The sequence below is a fragment of the Mesoplodon mirus genome, assembly GCF_964341445.2.
Source record: "Mesoplodon mirus genome assembly, chromosome: 12".
In the NCBI taxonomy this organism is placed as follows: Eukaryota; Metazoa; Chordata; class Mammalia; order Artiodactyla; family Ziphiidae; genus Mesoplodon; species Mesoplodon mirus.
The window spans coordinates 87,037,971-87,062,080 of record NC_138988.1 but is presented as its reverse complement, the minus strand read 5'-3'; the positions used below and the strand labels follow the sequence as shown (position 1 = coordinate 87,062,080).

Sequence of the window (24,110 nt, the reverse complement as noted above, 5' to 3'; positions counted from 1 at the left end):
GAGGTGAACTTTCTCCCTAACACTGAACAGAAGTACTAAGGGAGTGGGTATTACACTGCAAGGGTCTCTTCCAGAATGAAGACTATTCTGAAGGAGAGGAAGCTTTGGAAGTCACTGAGGGAGTCTCAACCTGGGGCAAAAGGACTGGTTCCTGGAAAAGAAATTCAGAAAAGAGGTGAAAGAAGCTGAAGGCAAACTTTTCCCATCAAAATCTTTCTTAGGGCCAGCTTTAAGCTGAGGAAAAGGTTTTTCCTCAAATTCTCTTTTCTGCACCACCAGGATTTAGACGGCAGCCTTACAAGATTAGCGCTACAATTACAAATACTTTTTGAGTTAAGTAGAGTTCTGGCTGGGAACGTAACTACCATTATTTCACTGTTTCTTTAAGAAGATATACTATGAGTTTCAAGTAACACAAGTTTGCTTTGGAAGATCACGTATTAGTAAGTTAAGAAGTGGTTATAATGTGAAAATACATATGCTTTTCTTTCTGTCATGAGTTTGTGTTGTCTTTCTTTGGAGCATTCTCCAAATTTCCCATAAAGTTGCATAAATTCTGGTGAATCTTTCTTTGCACATGTCTGTAACGATACAATCAATTCATGGAATTTTCTGCCTTGATAAATTAAGACAGATCAAGAGACAAGAAATCTGTTCTTTCTCAGTTATCTCCTCCTAATTAAAGAATAAGGCCCAGCTACATAACTTTCCTTAGCTACATTGGACAACTGAGCCAAAGACAAACACCAAAATTGTTTTTGCAATTTAAGGATCAATACACTTGGACTTTATAAAACAAATAAACGTAGGTCATTCACTGTAACATGGCCATGTGTTATGAAGCTCTCCAATATAAACCTAACTTTTTTCTCACACTACTGCCGGCAGCCCACGTCTATCCAGTGCTTACTGTAGGCTAAACCCTTTACATGAGTGGCCTCATTCACTCCTCACAATAGCACTATGAGAAAGATTGAATCATTACTGCCTACACTTCATGCATGAGGAAACTAAGACTTGGGGAGATGTAACAATTTGCTTGGGATAGCTCAACAGAGAGTGACACGTCTCTTAAATTCCAAAGTTCATCCTCTCTACAACTCACGTGGACTGAAACACCCACAGCCATAAAAGAGCTTGGGGATTTTAATGAAGGTTAATTTTCACTATTAAAAGTGCTATTTGGGGGCTTCCCTGGTGGCACAGAGGTTAAGAATCTGCCTGCCAGTGCAGGGGACATGGGTTCGTGCCCCGGTCCGGGAGGATCCCACATGCCACAGAGTGGCTGGGCCCGTGAGCCATGGCCGCTGAGCCTGCGCGTCCGGAGCCTGTGCTCCACAGAGGGAGAGGCCCCAACAGTGAGAGGCCCACGTACCGCAAAAAAAAAAAAAAAAAAAAAAAAGTGCTATTTATATTGGATGGTTTCCATCTGCCACACCGTTACTTGCCAAGTCTTAAGAGCAAGGCTAAGGTCGAATTTATCAAAGGGAATTTTGTTTCAAATCAACACAATATATATAATTGTGTTGTAGATACATATACACACATATATATGTTGTGTAAATAATATAAAACATAATATAAAATTATGGTTAACATTCTTTGAATACTAGCAAATGTTTTAAGGGCAAAGGATCGTCATGCAGTGTGCACCGTTCTGGAGCTGGGCTTACACAGGCCCCTGAACTTACAAAGCCCAACCCTCCTATGATCCTCACCCAGAATAGCACCCCCCAGTGCAGCTCCTGCCACAGAACCCTCTTTCTCCCTGCCCGCTGCTGCTTCAGCTTCCCACCCTGCCCTTTCCCTGCAGCAGGTGCTGCCTCCAGGGGTCCCTATCCAGACCCATCCCTACCCTGCTCAGTTCAACAGCGTGGGAGGGAGGGGTTGCATCCTCAGCGGTCTGGTAGGACACGGGTTCTGAGAGACCCTTGGCTCCCTCAGGCCATGAACAGATTCTGTGAGAGCCGAAGTGTCTACTACAGCTGGAACTGGGGACCAGACCAGTCTACCCTGGTCTACATGCCATCTGAGTCTCTGATGGACACTCGTCCTAGGTGTGCTGGGGAGGAACAGAAAAGAAGCTGGAGGTTGAGCAACTGTCCCATCTGGGCTAGATGTCAAATTCCAACAGAAGACTGAGCTTTACAAATACATTCATTTCGATTTCACTTTGGAGTGCGGGGGTCAGGTGAAAGTAACCTTTTAAACCCTAGAGCCCTGAGAGCTTGATTGGGTGGAGAGGAGGATGGCCACAGCCACTGCTGGAGCTTGGGGAGACAGAGAGCCCAGCCCACAGCATGGGGTCTCCCAAAAGAAACAGATGCAGTGCAGCTGTGGAAGCAGATTCCTTCTCACCTGAGCCATTTCTCCCAGACCACAAACCTTGCAATATCTACCTCTTCATCCCTAAGACAGGAGAGACATCAGCAAACCTAAACAGATGGGAGCTAGTTGGAGTTTTGAGAAAACAGTTTCCATTCTTTTCCTTCTTTTTTTGGCTACGCCACATGGCATGCAGAACTTCCCCAACCAGGGATCGAACCCATGCTCCCTGCATTGGAAGCACAGAGTCTTAACCACTGGACCACCAGGGAAGTCCCATTCTTTTCCCTCTCGATTAGGATAGGATAGCCTTCATGAGACTTTCTTCTTCTTCATTTGATCAATTGAAAAACCCGAGAGTTATATTGGGGACAGGGTAGCAAAGCAGGGAGTGATTGGAAGGAGAAATAGAGTAAGAATTCACCTGGTCCCATTCTTTAACATGAAACTTGTTAGATGGTAAATATTAGTGGACCAAAATGCCATATCATCCAGTCCTCCTAGGAAGTATTCTTGAAATTGTTCCACCAAAAATGGGGACTTTCTAGAATAAGTGGGATAAAGCTATGGCAAAGAGAAAGAAAAATAAGTCAATAAATAAATGAATCAAGTGCTTCTCATGGTATCTTTATAACGCTTTAAGATTTTGAAGAATAAATGCCTTTACCTTGGAAATAGCTAGCATCTCACCATACCTGCAACATAAGCAATAATTTTGACTGTGAGCTGTGGTTTCCACAAAGAAATGAGGCAAATTAATGAAGAAAAGATTCCAGCAACATGTATCCACTATCAAGCAACTGCCTTTGAACAAGCAAAATCCATAAATCCAATATCCACTCTCAGAAAACTAAAACATTGAAAAGTGTGTTAAGGAAGTCACAATAAAATCGACTGCAAATATTCCTCTAGTTACACTTACATTTCCAAGAACTGAAGGTATGAACAGTCAACAATGGCATTTTTGGTGATGACTGCTCGGCCATAGAGTTTCTTATAAATTTCCAGGAGATCTTCAACAGGCACATACCTGAGAAAAGCATTAGAATAAGAGTTGTTTTGATTCTGAAGTTGAAGATAATAACAGCAGCAGTAGCAGCTACCAGTTATTCCAGGATTATTATGTGCCAGACACCATGCAAAGGGCTTTACGTTCATTATTTATTTAATCCTACCAACAACCCCAAGTGGTTAGTGCTATCATAGTCCTACTTCACATACAGGAAACTGAACAGGCACAGAAAAGTTCAATAATTTGCCCAATGCTGCAGAGCAAACTGGTACCCTAATCAAATATTTATACAAAGATAAGTAACTATAAAGTATAAAAAGAATGTTTAGTTTTGTGAATTCAGAGTTCAAGGAGCAATATAAAGTATTTTTATTCTTTTGAGTTGAATTACTCTCAAGAATCATTGTTTTAAAAACACCAAAAATGGCTCCTTACCCCAACATCCTACTTTCAGAGTACATAGTGGAAGGTAGTAAAAAAAGAATTCTAAGTCAATCTTTTGGTTCACAGATATTAGTTATTTCAGTTGGAAGAAGAGCAGCATTTTAAAAATTAGATTTATACTGTTATTTATATAACAGTATAAACAGTATAAACAGTTATTTATACTGTTATCTTTTATCTTTATTTAAAAAAACCTTAGAATATACCAGACAGAAATCACAACCAATAAAACCTGATTTTAGTATATTTATAAGAAGGAATCTACTGAGATTTCCATTTTTTACTTCACAAGCGCACCAGAATGGTCCTCCCCGTAAACATAGCTTAAAACGCTAGACAAAATAACAAAAATATTTGTTTAGATGAATCACCAAGCTAACAAGAAAGTGAAATTTTTCCAAAAGTCAAAAACAAATTGAAACTGGAAACTTTGGGAGGTAAGCATGTGGGAAGCCAGCTTTTGCCCTGGAGACATCTGCTAAACCTGGGAACCTAGGAGTTTTTTGTTTTGTTTTGTTTGTTTGTTTGATAGCTGTGTGGTATGCAGGAGACAGGAGATAAAGTATAGGAACCACCAAATACCAAAAGTGGGCCATCTCAGAGGAAACTCCTCATTAAAGGCTATACCTTCTGCATGAATATTAGCTAGAAATAAACTCAACATACCAACAAGGACAGCAAAGAAACCTGCCTGTCTTCACCTTGGCAAGGATACAGAGAGGGAAAAATATCTCCCCTGAGAACTGGTAACAACTACCCAGCCCCACAAATGTTTTGTCTTTCATTCATGCCAGCTGTGTAGTCAGAAAAACTTCAAGGGTTGAAAGTAACTTAATGTGGTCCCAGGTTGTGCCTTGAGGTAGCATGCAGAAGGCAGAACCTTCTCTGGAGAAATGCAACTCTAATGCAAGCCTCGAGTAATTCAAGCACCAGTGAATATAACCAAAAGAAGACAGGATCCCCGATGGCACACAATTTGAAATGGACGTCTAATCCAGTGCAGATGACCTTGTGTGGAGAGTTAGAGGGAAACCTCATGTCACTGCTACCACCACCTCTTCCTGGGACATCCAAAGGCCAGCTGGCCTCATCTGATCTGGGAATGACTTGTTGGTTCTGGGCCTCCCTTAGCTCTAAGGCAGATGGACCAGGGATGGGAATGGGCAACTTGCCAAGCCCCCAGCTCTACTTCCTCTTTGTTCTGTAAGCACTCCTCCCAACTCTCAGCTCTCCATCCTCAGGGGCTGAGGCTGGGACTGAGGGATAGAGTTATGTCACCTGACTGCTTAGTAAACATTTGAAGACAAAACAAACAACAAAAAGTAATTACAGTACTATCTGGTAAAATGGACCTGAAGGCAATAAGCATTGTGGGATACAAAGAGTCACCAGATAAAAAGTTCAATTCACTAGAAAAATATAAGACTTTAAAACTCGAATATACTTAACATATCTTCAAACACATGTATGGCAAACTAACTACAAGGAGAAACTGAAAAATTCAACCATCACAGGGGGAGATTTTTAAACCAATTTCTCAGTAATTGTTAGACCAACCAGATAAAAATAGTAAGACTATCTTACTTATAGCTTAAAAATCTTCTGATTTGAGCAGTACATTTAATAAGCTTGAGCTAATAAGTATATATATAACATTAAATCAAAAATTGGAGAATTAACATTCTTCTCAAGTACAGATGGAAAACTGATAAAAATTAATCATATGCTAGACCTTAAAATCAAGAGTCAAATTTCACAGGAACCGAAGAAAAGTAGAAGGAAGAAAATAAATATGAGAAAAAATAATGAAAGAGAAAAAGAACATATAGTAAAGAGGATCAACAAAGCCAAAAGTTTATTTTTTAATAATAAAACTAAAAATATTAGACATGATTAATTGTTTAAAAATATAAGAGAAGGAAGGATAAAAAACATTATGGATAACAAAGGAACATAGGTACAAATAAAACAAGAAAAAAACATAAGACATTATGAACTACCTTATGCCAAAATGTTTAAACACTTAGACAAAATGGAAAAGTCCTAGAAAAATATAAAACTCTTTAAGAAGAAACTGAAAAACTGTACAGTCCTAAAACCATTAAAAAAGTTTTTTAAAAGTCCCTACTTTTTAAAACATCAGGCCTAGATAGCTTTGCAGACAAGTTCTACCAAACATTCAAGAAATCAAAGTTATAATTTTACACAGACTTCCAGAAAATAGCAAAGAAAGGCATACTCCCCACCTGATTTCATGAAGCCAGGATAACTTTAATACCAAAACCAAACATGGAGAGAAGAAAGGAAAATTACAGTACAAACTAACTAATAAAAATAGATGCAAAAACTCTAAACAGCAAGAAGAGATGAAACAAATATAAAAAAAGATGATATAGCTTTGCAAAATTGGCTTTGTGCCAGGAGGTAAAGTTGATTTAATATTTGCAAATAGATTAGTATAATTCACTATATTAACAGATTAACAAATAACTATCTCAACAGATGAAGAATAAGAGTTCAATACACATGAAATTAATTTATAATAAAAACTACTAACAAACTAGAAATAGAAGGAAACTTCCTTAATTTGATAAAGGATACTCCCAAAAATCTACAGCAAACCTGATGAAACATTGAAAGCATTTTCTTTACAATAAAGAACAAGAAAAGCATGCTCAATATCACCACTTCTATTGTACTGGAAATACTAGCCAATATGATACAGCAAGAAAGAAAGTATGGGTATAAAGACTGAAAAGGAAAAGCAAAAGCCAGGAAGACCCAACACAGCCAAAAATAAATAAATGAATTTCAAAAAATTGTTACAATTTGTAGATTATGAATTGTGAGTCAATTCAAAAGAATCTCCTGATAATTAGAATAAGATAGCTAAGAAATGTTGCTAGACACAAAATCAAAATTAGAAAGTCACTTACATTTCTATACACCAGCAATCAATTAGAAAATACAGTTGTTTCCAAAAGTTACCATTTATGGTACTAAGTCTAATAAAATGTGTAAGACCTCGATGGAAAAACTTATAAAATTTCAGTCATTAAAGACAACTTAAATAAAACATATAGCATATTTTTGGATAAGAAGACCCAATATTGCAAAATTGTTAGTTCTCTTCCAATTCATCTCTAGAGTCAATAGAATTCTAAACAAAATTCCAACAAGATTTTTCTTGGAACATGGCAACTTGATCCTACCAAGAGCCAAGGCAAGAGAATGGACAAGGTACATTTGAAGAAAAAGAACAGGTTGGGAAATCAGCCCTAATAGATGTCAAAATGTATTAAAGCTGTTGTAATTTTAAAAATCAGTATTGCTCAGGGAAAGTCAATTAGACCAACAGAACATGATAGAAAGCCCAGAAACTGACCTGCATATGTAGGGAATTTTAATTTATGTCACAGAGGGCATTACGGATCAGTGAGGAAGGGCAGACTACTGATAAATGGTTCTGAGACAATCGGTTATCTCTACAGGAAAACAGTAAAATTTCTGTCACAGAATATACAAAAAATTAACTCCAGGTAAATTAAAGATATAAAGTTAAGAAATGAAACTATAAATGATTTAGAAGGCTACCTAGGAGAATAACCTCATTCCCTCAAGGTAGGGAAGGATTTCTTAAATAAGACATCAAAAGTACAAATTACAAAAGAAAGGATTGATATATTCAACTACATTAAAATTAACAAATTCTGTTTATCAAGATACACCGTAAGTAAAAAGACATGCCACAGACTATAAAAAGATATTTATAACAAATAAATGATAATAAATGATAAATGGACAAAGCTTAGAAACCAGAATATACAGAGAATACTCAGAAATAAAAAGGACAACCCAACAGAAAAATAGGCTAAAAACCAAACAAAAGGTTTTCACTTAAAATGAAATACAAACAATCGATAAAATACAAAAGAATATTCAACTTCATTAGTAGTCTGGGAAATGCAAATTAAAACTTTAAGGAGATACCATTACACACCAAATAGGTTAGAACAATTTTAAAGCTGGACGATACCAAGTATTGGAGAACACACAAGAAGCAGAACAAAGCTGATGGGAGTGCAAACTGGGAAGACCATTTTGAATGACAGTCTGGCATTATTTACTTAAGTTAAACATGCATAAGCCCTACAGCCCAGCAATTCCACTTCTGGTGCCACTTGCTTGAAAGACATTCCCCTCTGGTGCAAAAATACATGTGCAAAAAAGTACATAGCAATACTATGTGTAAAGCAAAAACACTTTACACTACTCACGCATCCATCAACATTAGAATGAAGTCAAGTCATTTTGGTATATCCACTCAATGGAGGACCATATATAGTGGTGAAAATCAAGGAACTACAGCCGAACATATCAGTATGATTAAATGTCAGAGAAATAATTTTAAGCAAAAACATTTTTAAGTTTAATCACATTAAATTCTAATTTAAATTTAATTTTAAGCAAAATACATGCTGTGTAATTCTATTTATCTAAAGTGAAAACCCATATAATATTTTGCATATGGATATAGCTACATGTAGTAAAACTATAGAGAAAAGCAACTAAATGATTAAGAAAACCTAGGGTAGTGATTACATCTGGTGGGAGAAAACGTGATGTGATAGAGCAGGAAAGACTTGGAGCTTCTAGATACCAGCAATGCTCTACTACTTCTTTTTTTTTTTGGCGGTACACGGGCCTCTCACTGTTGTGGCCTCTCCCATTGCGGAGCACAGGCTCCGGACGCGCAGGCTCAGCAGCCATGGCTCACGGGCCCAGCCGCTCCGCGGCACGTGGGATCTTCCCAGACCGGGGCACGAACCCGTGTCCCCTGCATCGGCAGGCGGACTCTCAACCACTGCGCCACCAGGGAAGCCCAATGCTCTACTTCTTAAGCTAGGTGACAGCAACACAGTGTGCATCATCTTTTTTTTTATTTATAAAAATACATTATTTTATATGTTTGGCATAATTCACAAATTTTTAAAAGAATCTACTTAGGCTAGTCTAATCTTTAGTTTTACTTTTCAAAATTGACGAATGCAGAAGGCTCCTAATTACATTGCAAGTTATATTTCCTAAGGAAAAAATAATCATGCTCCTAACTGCCATTTGTTATCACACATTTAAATGTACATTGCTCTTACCAGTGCCGTGAGAGGTAATTGAAATTAAACTCAAACTGGCTCAACACGTCTCCTCCTATGATATGAGAAAAATATTTGCATCTGGTGAGTTAATGACAACACATAGCATGCTTCTTTGAACACAAATTTGCACAATCCAGATTATTAGTTCTTCACATTGTTATAGGTTTCCATTCATTGTTTTAGGTATAAGCACGTCTTTAAGAAAAAGTGATCTTTTAAAATTTTAGTGAAACACGTGAATTAAGAAAGAGTCACCCATATAACCAAAAGGTTTTTTACTTTAAGAAGGACCATAAGGGTTCTTGTAAATAAACACCACTCACCAATACTTTGTATATTTAAAGGTAATTTACTATAGAAAAAAAAGATGGAGTTTACCAATTTAAAGCTAAAGTATTAGGAGACACTAGGCAATGGATTTAAATCTGATTTAAAAAGCAATGCTTTTCTAAAATAATGACACAAGTAAATGATAAAATGTAATGGGTTTTTTTGTTTTTTTTACCAAAAAAAACATGCAACTTTACAGAAGTACATCTCTATGTGAAATGAGATGTTCCTGTACTCCAAACAAACTACAATATTAAAATAGTAAGCTAGTGGCAAGAGATTTAAAAAAATACACATTTAAGATACAATAGTGGGCTTCCCTGGTGGCACAGTGGTTGAGAATCCACCTGCCAATGCAGGGGACACGGGTTCGAGCTCTGGTCTGGGAAGATCCCACATGCAGTGGAGCAGCTAAGCCTGTGTGCCACAACTACTGAGCCTGCACTCTAGAGCCCGGGAGCCACAGCTACTGAGCCTGCATGCTGCAACTACTGAAGCCCGTGCTCCTAGAGCCTGTGCTCCTCAACAAGAGAAGCCACTGCAAAAAGAAGCCTGTGCACCGCAACAAAGAGTAGCCCCCGCTCACTGCAACTAGAGAAAGCCTGCGCACAGCAATGAAGACCCAACGCAGCCAAAAATAAATAAATAAAATAAATAATTAAAAAAAAAAGATACAATAGTGACTGCAAGTGAAATATAACTAGCGCAGAAGAAAATCTGGTAAATGTAAATAAACAGTACCGAAATCACCAGCCGGATGTGCCTCAGAATAGGAGCCGTGAAAATCAATCTGAGGAAAAAAAGAGACCCATTTGTTATCTCTCACAAATTAAAGCCCACAATGAAGTGAGTAGTGAGGAGATGACAGCCTAACCCAATGATTGTTGAGAATGCCTAGTGATGGACTCACTTTTCAAAGAAACATTTAATTTTATTGCTTTATTTGTTAAAAAATGATATTGGCAGCTGAGTTGTATACTTAATATCTTGAGACAGATAAAGCTACTGCAGACATATGCATCGAACAGGATGCATGGAAAATCTCTACTAAGTGCAAGTTTAAAGTTGGTACAGAACGGTATTAATATCAATGAATGACCAGAGGGGACTTTCAGAAGCTAAGTCACCAGGTAAGATCACAATTTTAGTGGTGATATGGCATCCTCATATAGAAAAGTAAGAAGGAAAGAAAACAAAAACATGTGAACTTACTTTTAAATATGGTAGAACCAAGTAGTAGGTATTTATACCTTTGTTAAGAGGTACAGCTTGAACAAAACATACAATTTCTCAAATACTGTTTGTGACTAAAACAGAATATCACATCCATCACTGTTTTCAGTGCACATTAGTCATTCTGCCCACGTGGATGAATTTACCCGGGAAGCAAGAAGAGTAAGAGGAATGAACAGGAAAGATGGAAATCTAACAAATACCGCGTTGGGCAAAGTCTTGTTTCCATGTGAATCCGAATAACCTAAAGTTTTCCTTTTCCTAAGAGGGTCAGTTTTGGATCTTGGGTATGACAGTATCACTCCCATAAAGCCATTAAAACCTGAAGATATGTACTCACGGCTCCCATTGTCCTAAGGAATCCTTGTTCAATACCCAGGCTATGCCAGCTGACATCTGCCACCATGTGAGAGGTAATTCCAAACAAGAAAGCTACCAATTTCTCTGTGTCCTGCCAAATGAGCAAATTAGAGTTGTGTGTGTGTGTGTGGGGGGGGTTATTTTATAACAATCTTATTAAAGGATTAATACAGATGAATTCATTTCCATCATTGAGACTTAACAAAAAAATCAGAGACAGGTATATTGTAGTTTCCCAAAAAACACAAAGGACTTTTTGAAATGCTTTTGAGTGCCTTGGAACTGCTTTCAGATTAATTTACTATTAGAACAAAATGACCAAGTGACATAGCCCCAGTTTTAAAAACATCATGTATTGCAGATAAAATTGAAGGTATAAATTTCAAAACACAAACACAAAACCATCATTTATTCAGGTATTAACTAACCATCTACTATGCCCCTCATGCTGTGTTTGGCCCTGCAGGCACAACGGTGAGCAGCCCTCACAGAGTCTGGGGGTGGGGTTGCGGGTCACAAAGGGGGTTAATGTAGGAGCAGAAAGAGTACTTGGCAGGAACTGAGTATCTTTAGGGTTAGAGGCTGTGCCTACCTTATCCCAGGGAAGGGGATAGTTCTCCCGGATATAATGAATGCTTGCATTAAGAAATGGAGTCCAGTGAGTGCTCTCTGACACTTCATGGAATTGTCCTGACAAAACAAAAGCAACCCTCAGAATTCCTCCTTAAAAAGTTGGACATTCTAAATCAAATCTTCCACCACCACCTGATGTGTTGCTACGTCCCTTCGTCTTCCCTCCAAGCCTCTTATTTTCCTGAGTCAATGTTCCAAGGAAGCCTCTAGAACAGAAGGGCCAGTCAAAAGAAAAGGAGCCTTAACTGCTCATAGCATCTGGAAACAGTTGGGCTGCAAGAGAAGCTGGAAGTGTTTAAGTTCTGTGCCGTAAAGCTAAGTTGTCCTTTTTTTTTTTTTGGTTTTAGGGTTTTTTTCCAATCTTTTTTCCATCACAGTCAGCCTCCCTAACAGCACAAAAGACAAAAGTAGATACTCCAAAGGCTTTCAAGCATTTGAGTTTATAATATTTTTAAATGGGGTGTCCCATATGCCTCTTTATTCCCTCAGGAGGGGTGAAAAAGACAGGAACTGACATCTACTCAAAACCTTCAAGTACCAGATTCTTCATGGAGTGTCACGTGTCACGGGGCAATCAAAAGCAAAACTCCAGACTCAGATCTCTCAGGTCAACTTTTTTATACTGTTTTTAAACTAAAAATAACCTAATCGGGTTTTGTTTAATTGAAGTATAGTTGATTTACAATGTTGTGTTTGTTAGTTTCAGGTATACAACAAAGTAATTCAGTTATACATATACATCTTTTTCAGATTGTTTTCCATTATAGGTTATATAGTCCCCTGTGCTTGATACAAATGAACTTACTTACAAAACAGAAATAGACCCATAGACATAGAAAACAAACTTATGGTTACAAAAGGAAAAGGGAGGGAGGGGGATAATTTAGGAGTTTGGGATTAACAGATATACACTATTATATATATATATATATATATATATATATATATAAATAAATAAACAACAAGGACCTACTAACCAGTTTTAAATCACTGGTTTCTCTGAAAATGATTTTCAAAGAAGTTGTAACTAAGCAATCTGATTTTCTCCAACAGTTTTCCTAGAGATAAACTTACCATTCCTATTCTACAGAATACAGCAAAAATCCAAAATTAAGTATAGCAGTAGCTCTTTTGACAAAACTTCATTTAACCAAATTGCTGGATTAACCGAAGCTCCTTGTTCCCTCTGTAAATCATATGGACTGGAAGCAAAAGAAAGCCACATCCCAGGACTGCTGGATTCTGGCAAGTAGCAGGCCACTGTTCATAGGCCCAAGCATCTCGGTGCCCATGGCTCTGTTACAATTTATGGTAGGTCAGTCATGTCTGTTTCTAATCCTGTTTATTAAGTCAATTGTCCTTGTTACTATGATGATAGAATTTAATTAGGTAAATTGATGAAATATGAGTTCAAAAAGTGGCTTCTTTTGCAACTAAGTATCTAAGAAATTTAAGTCCTTTCGAAAGATGCAATAAAAGTGAATCACCAAAGAAGAAAAAACTGTTGAAGTAGATATGCATGAGAGAAAGGTAAGATTTAGAAAAACTGAGAAAATCTAGGAGGAGTCTGGGTAAAATTCCATGTAATCCGTACATGTTTTATAATTCTAATTGATCTTTTCACTTCAGTCACATACTGGTCCCAATCTTTATAACAGATAAGAGGGTATATCTTATCTACTGATGTATTTAAAAAAAAAAAAAGGAGAGAAAATGCTGGAGTTTGCATTCCTCTTACACTCTTCTCAGAACCTTTATTATTGTGTTGGGGTTTTTTGGTCTCTAAAAAGGGCATACGTTAAGCAAAAGTATCTCAAATTTAATTGACCAAAAAATCATTTTTACTTTTCTTTTTCTGTGTAAGATATCAAGGAGCTGTTAAAAATATCAAGAAACATTAAAGCCTCCTAAATACAGTTTGGGAAATGCTAAATTAGAAGTAATAGGTTATTCTATTATTAGAAAGAACTACAACAAGCAGGCAAAATATAATAGGATAGAGAAAGGATAGTGAACAGACTAAGAGGGAAACAGGAAAAAAACGGTACAAATAGACAAACACAAAAGCTGAGTTATCTGGGATCATAACTAGAGGGGTGAGTAGCTCTAAACATTTCATTGACTTTAAATGTATCATTATATTGGGGAAAAAAATGAGATAATGGCTGATGACCCTTAGACTCCAAAAATGGTTTATGTGGCAACCCAATGTACTGGATGTCTTTCATTGGTCCCCCCAGACTCACTTTCCATCCTTCTCCCTCCTGCACTGTTCCTCTGAGGTGACCTGTTTCAACTGAATACTTTGTCCTCTAGCTTGAGGTGGGCTGGGTTTGGCCAATGGGGAGAACTGACAGGAGATCAGAGAAAAGGAGGAGAGAGAGGGTGGGGTATTCACTCTCCCAGCTCCCCTTCTGTGGGGTCACAGGGTTCTGGCTGCGTCCCTGACTCAAGGTCTGGCCCCATCAAGCGACCCCCTCCCCGCAGTTGTGTCTGCCCCTCCACTGCACTATGTCCTGCAATTTTCTTGTAACCTGTCCACACCTTTGTAAACTGTCCCCGTATAAAACTCCCCTCAGATTATTCAGTTTGAGTGTATCTTCTATGCCTCTAGGGGCCCTGACTGAAACAACTCATAAGCCCAGTTCACTAATAACACTACCTTGGATTTGCATAAGACTTGACAAAATAACGTGCATTAATGGCAACAGCAATTCAGTAAAGCTGCAAAGCAGGCATTAATTATTACTATTAATTAAATAGTAATTAGATATTACTGTGTTATAGATGTGGAAACAGACTCAGCATGGAAGTGACTTTTTCAAGGTCACATGCTAACAGACAACATAGAAGGAACAAAAACTCAGACCTTTTGATTCCTTTCAAAATGTTTTCTCTTACTGCCATGAAGCAGGAAAGCAAGTCAGGGTGCTTGGAATAAAGCTTTCAGAATTTCTGTGCTTAAGCAGGTAAGTTTTGGTTAAATGGAGATTTCACCTAAGTCATTGATCAACAATAGTAGAAAATATAATGTGTTATTTTATATTTTTTTGAGTCCTAGCTATTCCTATCACCCAAGGAAAAGTAACATCATTTGGTCTATATATCTTTAGCTTACCGTTTTCGCAGATACTGGGGTAAAAGACGTCAGGAAACACGGTTCCAGCCTGATACGCATCCTGGTGTTCAAGTAACAGCTGGGGAGCAGGCAAATATAGAGATTAGAGGGCAAGCGTCCACAGTCTGGGAAAAGCAGGCCCAGTCAATCTCCAGGTATGGGAAGTTAGAACAATGTGATGGCGGGGAAGGGGGTGATGGAAGGAAGACGTAAATAAAGAAATTGTAAAAGTTTATGTATAATCCAAGCAGCACCCTGCCACATATAACTTCAAGTTGTTTCCTACCAAAAGCAGACAGGCTGATTAAGTAGTAGCAAAAATCACCTGCTTGAATTTTTTTTTTTTTTTTTTTTGTGCTGTACGCAGGCCTCTCACTGTTGTGGCCTCTCCTGTTGCGGAGCACAGGCTCCAGACGCGCAGGCTCAGTGGCCATGGCTCACGGGCGCAGCCGCTCCGCGGCATGTGGGATCCTCCCAGACCGGGGCACAAACCCGTGTCCCCTGCATAGGCAGGTGGACTCTCAACCACTGTGCCACCAGGGAAGCCCCACCTGCTTGAATTTTATCTCCTTTCACTTCTTCTGTCCACCCATTAGAGCAGGATTTCCCCAAGGCTATTTCACTGACCCAGAACTGGTGTGTGGTAAAATTTTCAATGATCTAGTGACAATCAGTGAAATGAGAAAAATACAGACATATGTACATATATATGTGTATATATACATATATACACACACACATATGTTTAGAGTTGCTACCTGTGCTTTAGAGTAAGATTATATCCTTTATAAGTTAAAGGTTAAGATTATAACCTTTTGGAGGGTTAAAAAATATCCCTTCCCCCTTTAAAATGACGTACAAGTCAGTGGTAGAGGTGTTCTTTTCAGCATTCTTCCTTGGTGGCCTGGCTCACTCCATCCCATTCCGACCCCCTTATGGGTGTGCCCAGGTGCACACCAGAGTCTAGAAAATGAAGACTACATTTCCCAGCCTCTACCGAGGAGCCCACTTCTCCCTCTTTTGCTACTTCAGCCAGCAAGGAAGTGCTTGGCCTTTCCACAGCAAAGGTGGAGGGGGCCCAGGTGATCACAGGCAGAGGGCAGGGCATCTATTTTGCTCGCACGGAGGGTGGCTGAGGTGATGAGACGCCAGAGCCAACAGTCAAGGTGGTGGCTTCTTCCTTTCCAAACCACACAGGAGACAGCTGGATGTGGAGCTAGTGAACGGGACAGTGGCTATCTGATTGCATGGTGGCCCTGGCAGGCCAGTTCTGCGTGTTTTCCTGGGAATCCGTTCTGGACACTCAGCTTAGAGCTCGCTCCTCCATTTCTCACAGTTTATCAGCACTGAATCCCCTAATACATGATCTTATGCCCCTCTCAGCATACGCTAGCCAGAGGGGTTTCCATGATCTGCAAATGAACTCTGACACCATGGGCAAAGTAGAAGTCTGGCACTCCAACTTTTTAATTTTTCAGTAGGGATTTACTAATAACATAGGCTATATATGAAAGCAACAAAGAAATGCCTCAAAGAACTTAAAACATAAGGAAATATAGTATCATCTACTTTTTGTTTTTGCTTTTTCAAGCAGTGTCTCATCCCCAGTCTTGTAAAGACAGAATCTCTTCCATACTGATTGGTGAGGCTGACCATAGGGGTACAAGGCCAGCATATCCACTCCCACTACAGTGCTTGGCTCAGAACTGCACATTTGATGGAAGCTAGTTCAGCTAGAACTTTCCCCAAGACTTCTCAGCTAGAGCTGTGGGGAAAATACCTTCCTCTCATCAGGGATTTTAAACTTAGAGGTTGACTCCTGGATGGCCAGTGTCTTCCACTAGGAGAGAGAGCACCATCTAGACCTCTTGGTCCAGCTCTTTCCCAGGGCTATCAGTTACATGAAGCCATAAAGTCTCCTTCTTTTCCAAAGATAGCTGGAGTTGGACTTTTGCCACTTAAAAGTAATAATTAACCTTATTGAATATTTACCTTCCAGCCACTGCTTTTCACTTTATATGCATTAAGACTTGTTGAATCTGAATCTCCCAGTGAGGCTGTGTCATTTAACAGGGAAAAATAATTCTAAAGTAAATTTTTAAAAGTAAAGGTGTCAGAAAAATAGTCAAGAAACTGTTAGAGGGAAAAAAAGTACAGATGGAGGAGGTATCCTTCAGATATAAAAATGTATTTTTAAGCTACAGAAATTAAAACAGTATGATATCAGAACCAAGAGACAGATCAATGAAACAGAATAAAGAGTAAAGAAACAGACTCAAGCATAGATAATAATTTAATGCATCATAGAGATGAATAAAAGACGGAGTAATCGACAGTTGTGTTAGCACAATCCCACGACAGTGAGTATCCCATTTTTGCAGGGAATCCATATTTAGCCTAGATGACGCTGACTTGAAGTTGACATTACCAATAACAGGTCACTGGATCACCATCATGCTTTATGTCAAAATGATACAAGATGACAGTGGAGAAAGGACAGCCTCTTCAATAAGTGGTGCTGGGAAAACTGGACAGGGACATATAAAAGTATGAGATTAGATCACTCCCTAACACCATTCACAAAAATAAGCTCAAAATGGATTAAACACCTAAATGTAAGGCCAGAAACTATCAAACTCTTAGAGGAAAACATAGGCAGAACACTCTATGACATAAATCACAGCAAGATCCTTTTTGACCCACCTCCTAGAGAAATGGAAATAAAGACAAAAATAAACACATGGGACCTAATGAAACTTAAAAGCTTTTGCACAGCGAAGGAAACCATAAACAAGACCAAAAGACAACCCTCAGAATGGGAGAAAATATTTGCAAATGAAGCAACTGACAAAAGATTAATCTCCAAAATTTATAAGCAGCTCATGCAGCTCAATAACAAAAAAACAAACAACCCAATCCAAAAATGGGCAGAAGACCTAAATAGACATTTCTCCACAAAAGATATACAGACTGCCAACAAACACATGAAAGGATGCTCAACATCTTTACTCATTAGAGAAATGCAAATCAAAACCACGATGAGATATCATCTCACACCAGTCAGAATGGCCATCATCAAAAAATCTAGAAACAATAAATGCTGGAGAGGGTGTGGAAAAAAGGGAACACTCTTGCACTGCTGGTGGGAATGTGAATTGGTACAGCTGCTATGGAGAACGGTATGGAGGTTCCTTAAAAAACTACAAATAGAACTACCATATGACCCAGCAATCCCACTACTCGGCATATACCCTGAGAAAACCATAATTCAAAAAGAGACATGTACCAAAATGTTCATAGCAGCCCTATTTACAATAGCCCGGAGATGGAAACAACCTAAGTGTCCATCATCGGATGAATGGATAAAGAAGATGTGGCACATATATACAATGGAATATTACTCAGCCATAAAAAGAAATGAAATTGAGCTATTTGTAATGAGGTGGATAGACCTAGAGTCTGTCATACAGAGTGAAGTAAGTCAGAAAGAGAAAGACAAATACCGTATGCTAACACATATATATCGAATTTAAGAAAAAAAAATGTCATGAAGAACCTAGGGGTAAAACAGGAATAAAGACACAGACCTACTTGAGAATGGATTTGAGGATATGGGGAGGGGGAAGGGTAAGTTGTGACAAAGCGAAAGAGAGGCATGGACATATATACACTACCAAACGTAAGGTAGGTAGCTAGTGGGAAGCAGCCGCACAGCACAGGGAGATAAGATCGATTGGTGCTTTGTGACCGCCTGGAGGGGTGGGATAGGGAGGGTGGGAGGGAGACGCAAAAGGGAGGGGATATGGGAACATATGTATATGTATAACTGATTCACTTTGTTATAAAGCAGAAACTAACCATTGTGAAGCAATTATACTCCAATAAAGTTGTAAAAAAATGATACAAGATGAATTATAGAGTTAAATGTCAAAAATAGAGCCATGAAATTAACAAGACACATTTTAAGTGAATATTTGTTTAATCTCAGAGTGGGAATGATATTTCTAAGGAAAACATACAGGCAAAACCCACGAAAGATGACGCACTTAACTACACAAAAATTTAAATGTTTCTGTATGGTTAAAAGCATCAGAAACAAATTTAAGAGAAAAATAAATAACCACAAGAATCACTTGACACATGACAGGCTACTATCTTTAATAAATAAGCCATTCTTCACATCAAGATTAGTATCATAATAGAAAAATGAGCAAAAGACACAGGCAAGGGCTTCCCTGGTGGTGCAGTGGTTAAGAATCCTCCTGCCAATGCAGGGGACATGGGTTCGAGCCCTGGTCTAGGAAGATCCCACATGCTGTGGAGCAAACTAAGCCCATGCGCCACAACATGCCTAGAGCCCATGCTCCGAAACAAAGAGAAGCCACCGCAATGAGAAGCCTGTGCACCGCCGTGAAGAGCAGCCCCCGCTCGCCCCAATTAGAGAAAGCTCGCGTGCAGCAACGAAGACCCAAAGCAGCCAAAAATAAAATAAATTTATTTTTAAAAAAAGACATAGGCAATTCACAGAAGAGGCAATAGTCAATAGACACTTGAAATATATTTAACCTCATTAATAGTAAATCGATCATTTAAATGTCTATTAAACCAATAACAAAATACCATTTTCACATATGAAATCGGCAAAAATGAAAAAATAATTGAAAAAAATAGGCCATAAAAGTGAATCCATTTTCAAATCTGAATATAAAGAAATTTCAATGAAATACATGAACAATTAAGGATATTAACCCTTTCTTGGTCATGTATGTCTTCCCTGTTTTTTCTTTCTTTTTTAAAATTTGTTTCTGGGCCAAGGGGATTCGACTAGCAGGGCCAGGGCTGAAGGGATTTGCCAGGTAATGGATCACATACAAGGAGATCTAGCGTGTAAGCATATATATTGAGGATGATGGAGGCCAGGTTTCTCACTGTTGGAGAAAGGAGGTACCGATACACACATGGAGAAAGCTAGAATAAATCCTGTGCTGATGGGTTGGAACTGGAGATGTTTTTGTGTGAACTCAGGGTTTTAAATAGGTAAAGAGACAGACACAAAAGCCAACTTCAAGTGAAATCTGGGACAGTTTGAGCATCAAGATAAACAATGTTAGTAATGTGATATAAACCACTGAATAAAATCGGAATCCATGACTGTATACTAGTATAAAGAAATAGATAAATGGGGAATAAGGAAAAGCTCTACCTTACAGCAGAATGCTAACTAACAAATGTAGAGGAATGATGGAATCAGAGAAACAATTTGGCAACTATCAAAATTATTTCAGGCAAGAATAAGCAACGGATGCTAAAAAGTTTGAGGAGAAACAGGATATTTACATTACTTCAATATATCTCCTCACAAAATATTTACTTACTAATTAATTTAAAAAGTAGAAAATATTTATTAACTTTCCAATATAAAAAGGTGGCAGACACCATCTTAACCAAGTGATAAAATTAACTTCAATAGGACTTCTGCTTCCAGAAGTGGGTGTACTTTTCCCTATTTTTCTTGCTAAATACAACTGAAACCCTGGACATTGTATACAGAACGAATATAAGATGACTCAAAGGTGGTTGGTGATTGGTTAAGAAATTTAGGACCTGAAGAATAACAGTAGTGAGTTCTGTGGATTTTCTTTTTACTTCATATATCCCAAACTGGATAATGGGAAAGCCAGCCACCAAGAAACTCCAATGGGTATAGAGAGAACAAAACAATGCCACAACAAAAGCCTGCCCTCTCTAGCCACAGAACCAGGAAACAGACAGCCTAGCAAGACAGAAGACTTCTACACAATAACCTTTCTACTCCAGGTAAACATCACAGAAAAACCTGTGGCCCCACCCTTCCTCACCACCAGCTAAGGTCTAATGGGGAGCCTAGACTTGTCCCCTCACCAGGCTGCAGTAAGGTGCCCCAGCGCCCCAACTACCCAACTACAGTGGTATCAGAAAAGGCTAAGGAGGGAGCCAGGACTTTCATCCCTACCATCCTGCCCCCTACCCCTACACTTTGATGTCAGTGAGACCATGAGGAGAGCCTAGGCATCCAATCCCAAATGGCAGTAACAAGGAGTCTCTCCCCATTCCCACTGGGGAGGGGGGCAGTGTCAGAAGAAGCCCAGGGGAAGTCAGGACATCCACCTTCAGCCAGCAATAAGAGGCCACCTCTGCATTCTGACATCAGTAGAGGCCATGGTGAGGAGCAGCAATTAGGCATTCCTACCCTCCTGGCCAGAGAGGCATCAGGGCAGGCCCAGTGGGGAACCTTGAATTCTAACCCCAGCTGGCAGTTAGGAGGCAGTGTCCTCTGACCCCTGCCCCGACCTGAGTGATATCAAAAGAAGACAACTTAAACAGGAAGTTTAAATAAGATCCAGAGTCTCATAACCTAATACCTAAAATGTCCAGGTTTCAATCAAAGATCACTCATCATACCAAGAACTAGAAAGATGTCAAAAGGAATGAAAAGAGATAATCAGTAGATGCCAGCATTGAGATGGCAGAATTTTTTGAATTATCTGACAAATATTTTAAAGCAGCCATCATAAAAATGCTTCAGTAAACAATTACGAACACAGTTGAAACAAACAAAAGAGTCAAAGAAACAGAAGATATAAAGAAGAACTGAATGGAAATTATAGAACTGAAAAATATAATAGCTGAAATAAAAGTTCAGAAATGGTACAAGTTGACATCATGTGCCTTCTGGTAAGAGGCAATGAGAAGAATACAGCATCACTTCACTGGTCTATAATATTTCTGCCCCAAATAACCTGCAGGAGAACCTAATCATGAGGAACCATAAGACAAAACCAAATGAAGGTGCATTCTACAGAGTTACTGGACTATACTTTTTCAAACTATTGAGGACAATAAAGACAAGGTAGGCCTGAGGAACTGTTACATGTTGGAGGAGATCAGACAACTAAACACATGCTCCTGGAACCATAAAATATATTGAGACAACTGGTGAAATTTGTAAGAGTCTGAGGATTGGGTGATAGTGTTATTTCAATGTTGATTTCTTTTTTTTTTTTTTTCTTCTTTTTGCGGTATGCAGGCCTCTCACTGTTGTGGCCTCCCCCGTTGCGGAGCACAGGCTCCGGACGCACAGGCCCAGCGGCCATGGCTCACGGGCCCAGCCGCTCCGCGGCATATGGGATCCTCCCAGACCGGGGCACGAACCCGTATCCCCTGCATCGGCAGGCGGACTCTCAACCACTGCGCCACCAGGGAGGCCCCAATGTTGATTTCTTGTTTGTGATTATTATACTGTAGTTATATAGATACAGATAGTAGTTATATATATGTATATGTATATATATGGTGTCCTTGTTTTTAGGCAATATAGTCCCTCCTTATCCATGGTTTTGCTTTCCTTGGTTTCAGTTACCCATGGTTCAAAAATATTAAGTGGAAAATTCCAGAAATAAAAAATTCATAGTTTTTAAATTGGGTGCCATTCTGAGTATCATGATGAAATCTCGAGCCATCCTGCTCTGTCTGCCTGGAACGTGAATCATCCCTTTGTCCAGTATATCCTGCCCATTTGTCTCCACTATTAGATCTACTATCAAGGTAGCGCAGTGCTTGGGTTCAAGTAGCTCTTATCTTTCTCAGTAATGGCCCCAAAGCACAAGAATAATGATGCTGGCAATTTGGATATGCTGAAGAGAAGCTGTAAAGTGCTTCCTTTAAGTGAAAAGGTGAACACTGTAGACTTAATAAGGGAAGAAAGTGTATGATGAGTTTGATATACAGAAGGAACTACTATACAGTAAGAACAAACCTTCTAGCCATGAAATTGTGAAGAAGGAAAAGGAAATTTGTGCTAATTTTGCTGCTGCACCTCAAATTGTAAGTTACAGCCACAGTGTGTGATTAGGTGCTTAGATAAAATGGAAAAGACATTAAATTTGTACAATATTTTGATAGAAAGACCATATTCACATAATTTTATTACAGTATATTGTTATAATTGTTCTACCTTATTATTAGTCATTGTTGTTTCTCTTACTGTGCCTAATTCATAAATTAAGCTTTATCATATGTATGAACATATGTATAGGAAAATACAGTATATATGAGGTTCGGTACTATCCACGGTTTCAGGCATCCACTGAAAGTCTTGGGATGTATCCCCCGAGGATGAGGGGAACTACTGTACACAAGGGTGTGTTGAAGGGTAATGATTACCACGTCAGCAACTAACTCTCAAATGGCTCAGGGGAAAATCAATACGTATACAGAGGCTCAAAAGGCAAATAGGATAAGTTATCGACAAGTGGGGAAATTGGGTAAAAGGCATACAGGAATTATTTGTCTAATTTTTTCAACTCTTCTACCAGTTTTAAATTATATCAAACTAAAAAGTTAACATAAGGAACTGGTTAAATGAATTATGGTACAGAAAAGTATGTAATGGTTTAAAATTATTCTGAAGATGTCTATTGATATGGACATGAACAGATATATGACTATATCTCTGATATGGTCAATGACAAAAAAGGCAAGTTTACAAAATAATGCGTAACTTAAAAAAAAGAGAGAAAGTGCTAATAAATGCAGAGAAAATGCCTGGCATGATTTAAAGCAAAATGTTAACATTGGTTATTTCTAAGTTGTTTTTTTTTTTTTTTTACAATGAGTTTCTATTAGTTTTATAATCAGAAAAGATGAAATCATTGTTTTGATTTCCTGGTTAACATACAACATTCTGTTTATTGTTGTAGAAAGAGAATAAAATCAGGGCAATAATGACCACCAATGTGAGGTACACTTGGTTCTTACAGTTCTTATAAATTAAGAAGCTGGTTTTCTCAGCTTTATGCATTAGTCTCTTATTAACTTGATTAGGGTAAGTCAAAGTCATTAAAATGTAGTCACCTCTGGATGTATCTCAGCAAATGATAATCCCAGAACCAACAAAACTCAGACCCTGAATGTGCAGGGCTTGCTGAGATACCGCCAGCCTGTGGGGGTCTGTCTGGCATCCTTTGGGTAACCTCCCTCTGTATCCTTTCACCAAACTGGACCAATGATTCCAGCAGTCACCAAAGAGCAGGTTTTAGTAGGGAGAAAGAGAAACTCCAAAGATTCCCACATATGGAGATATAAAATAGATCACCAATCCTTGGAAAGGGACTTTTTGACAACATGATAAAAGGTAAAGTAATCCCTTTCTGTTTTCATAAGTTAAAAGGGGGAGGTGTGTGTCCTCAGGGCATTTCCAATGATGACATCAGTATTTGGATTAGGACCAATGCTGAGGGGAAGTATGTGTGTCCATTTAACATGCTTTAAGTTAGTGATAGGAGCTTGAATGCCTCTACTAGAAAATCACTCTGCTCAGGATTGATTGTTCACACCATGAATTAGATTCTTGCTTCTCCTCTTTCCTGTCGACTTTCTATCAGGGTCAAGGAAGATGACAATCAAATATAAATGCTGTTTTTTTTTCCTAGAGGGCCTGTTAAATTGGTGAATAAGGAAG

The 24,110-nt window shown here is 38.6% G+C and overlaps 1 protein-coding gene across 7 annotated transcripts in view; it reads right to left on the bottom strand.

Moving 5' to 3' along the window:
* GPLD1 (glycosylphosphatidylinositol specific phospholipase D1) overlaps nt 1-24,110 on the bottom strand; it is an 85,140-nt gene that overhangs the window by 23,947 nt on the left and 37,083 nt on the right. For all 7 annotated transcript variants that reach the window (XR_014295444.1, XM_082637645.1, XM_082637650.1 and 4 more), the window contains 8 exons: nt 14,612-14,690; nt 11,453-11,550; nt 10,841-10,951; nt 10,009-10,057; nt 8,935-8,989; nt 3,248-3,355; nt 2,993-3,020; nt 2,750-2,889 (listed from right to left, as the gene is read on the bottom strand). Coding sequence is in view for 6 of the 7 variants with exons in the window: in XM_082637645.1 (XP_082493771.1) it covers nt 2,750-2,889; nt 2,993-3,020; nt 3,248-3,355; nt 8,935-8,989; nt 10,009-10,057; nt 10,841-10,951; nt 11,453-11,550; nt 14,612-14,690 (668 nt within the window). In the remaining variant the exon portion in view is untranslated. The remainder of the gene's footprint in view (nt 1-2,749; nt 2,890-2,992; nt 3,021-3,247; nt 3,356-8,934; nt 8,990-10,008; nt 10,058-10,840; nt 10,952-11,452; nt 11,551-14,611; nt 14,691-24,110) is intronic.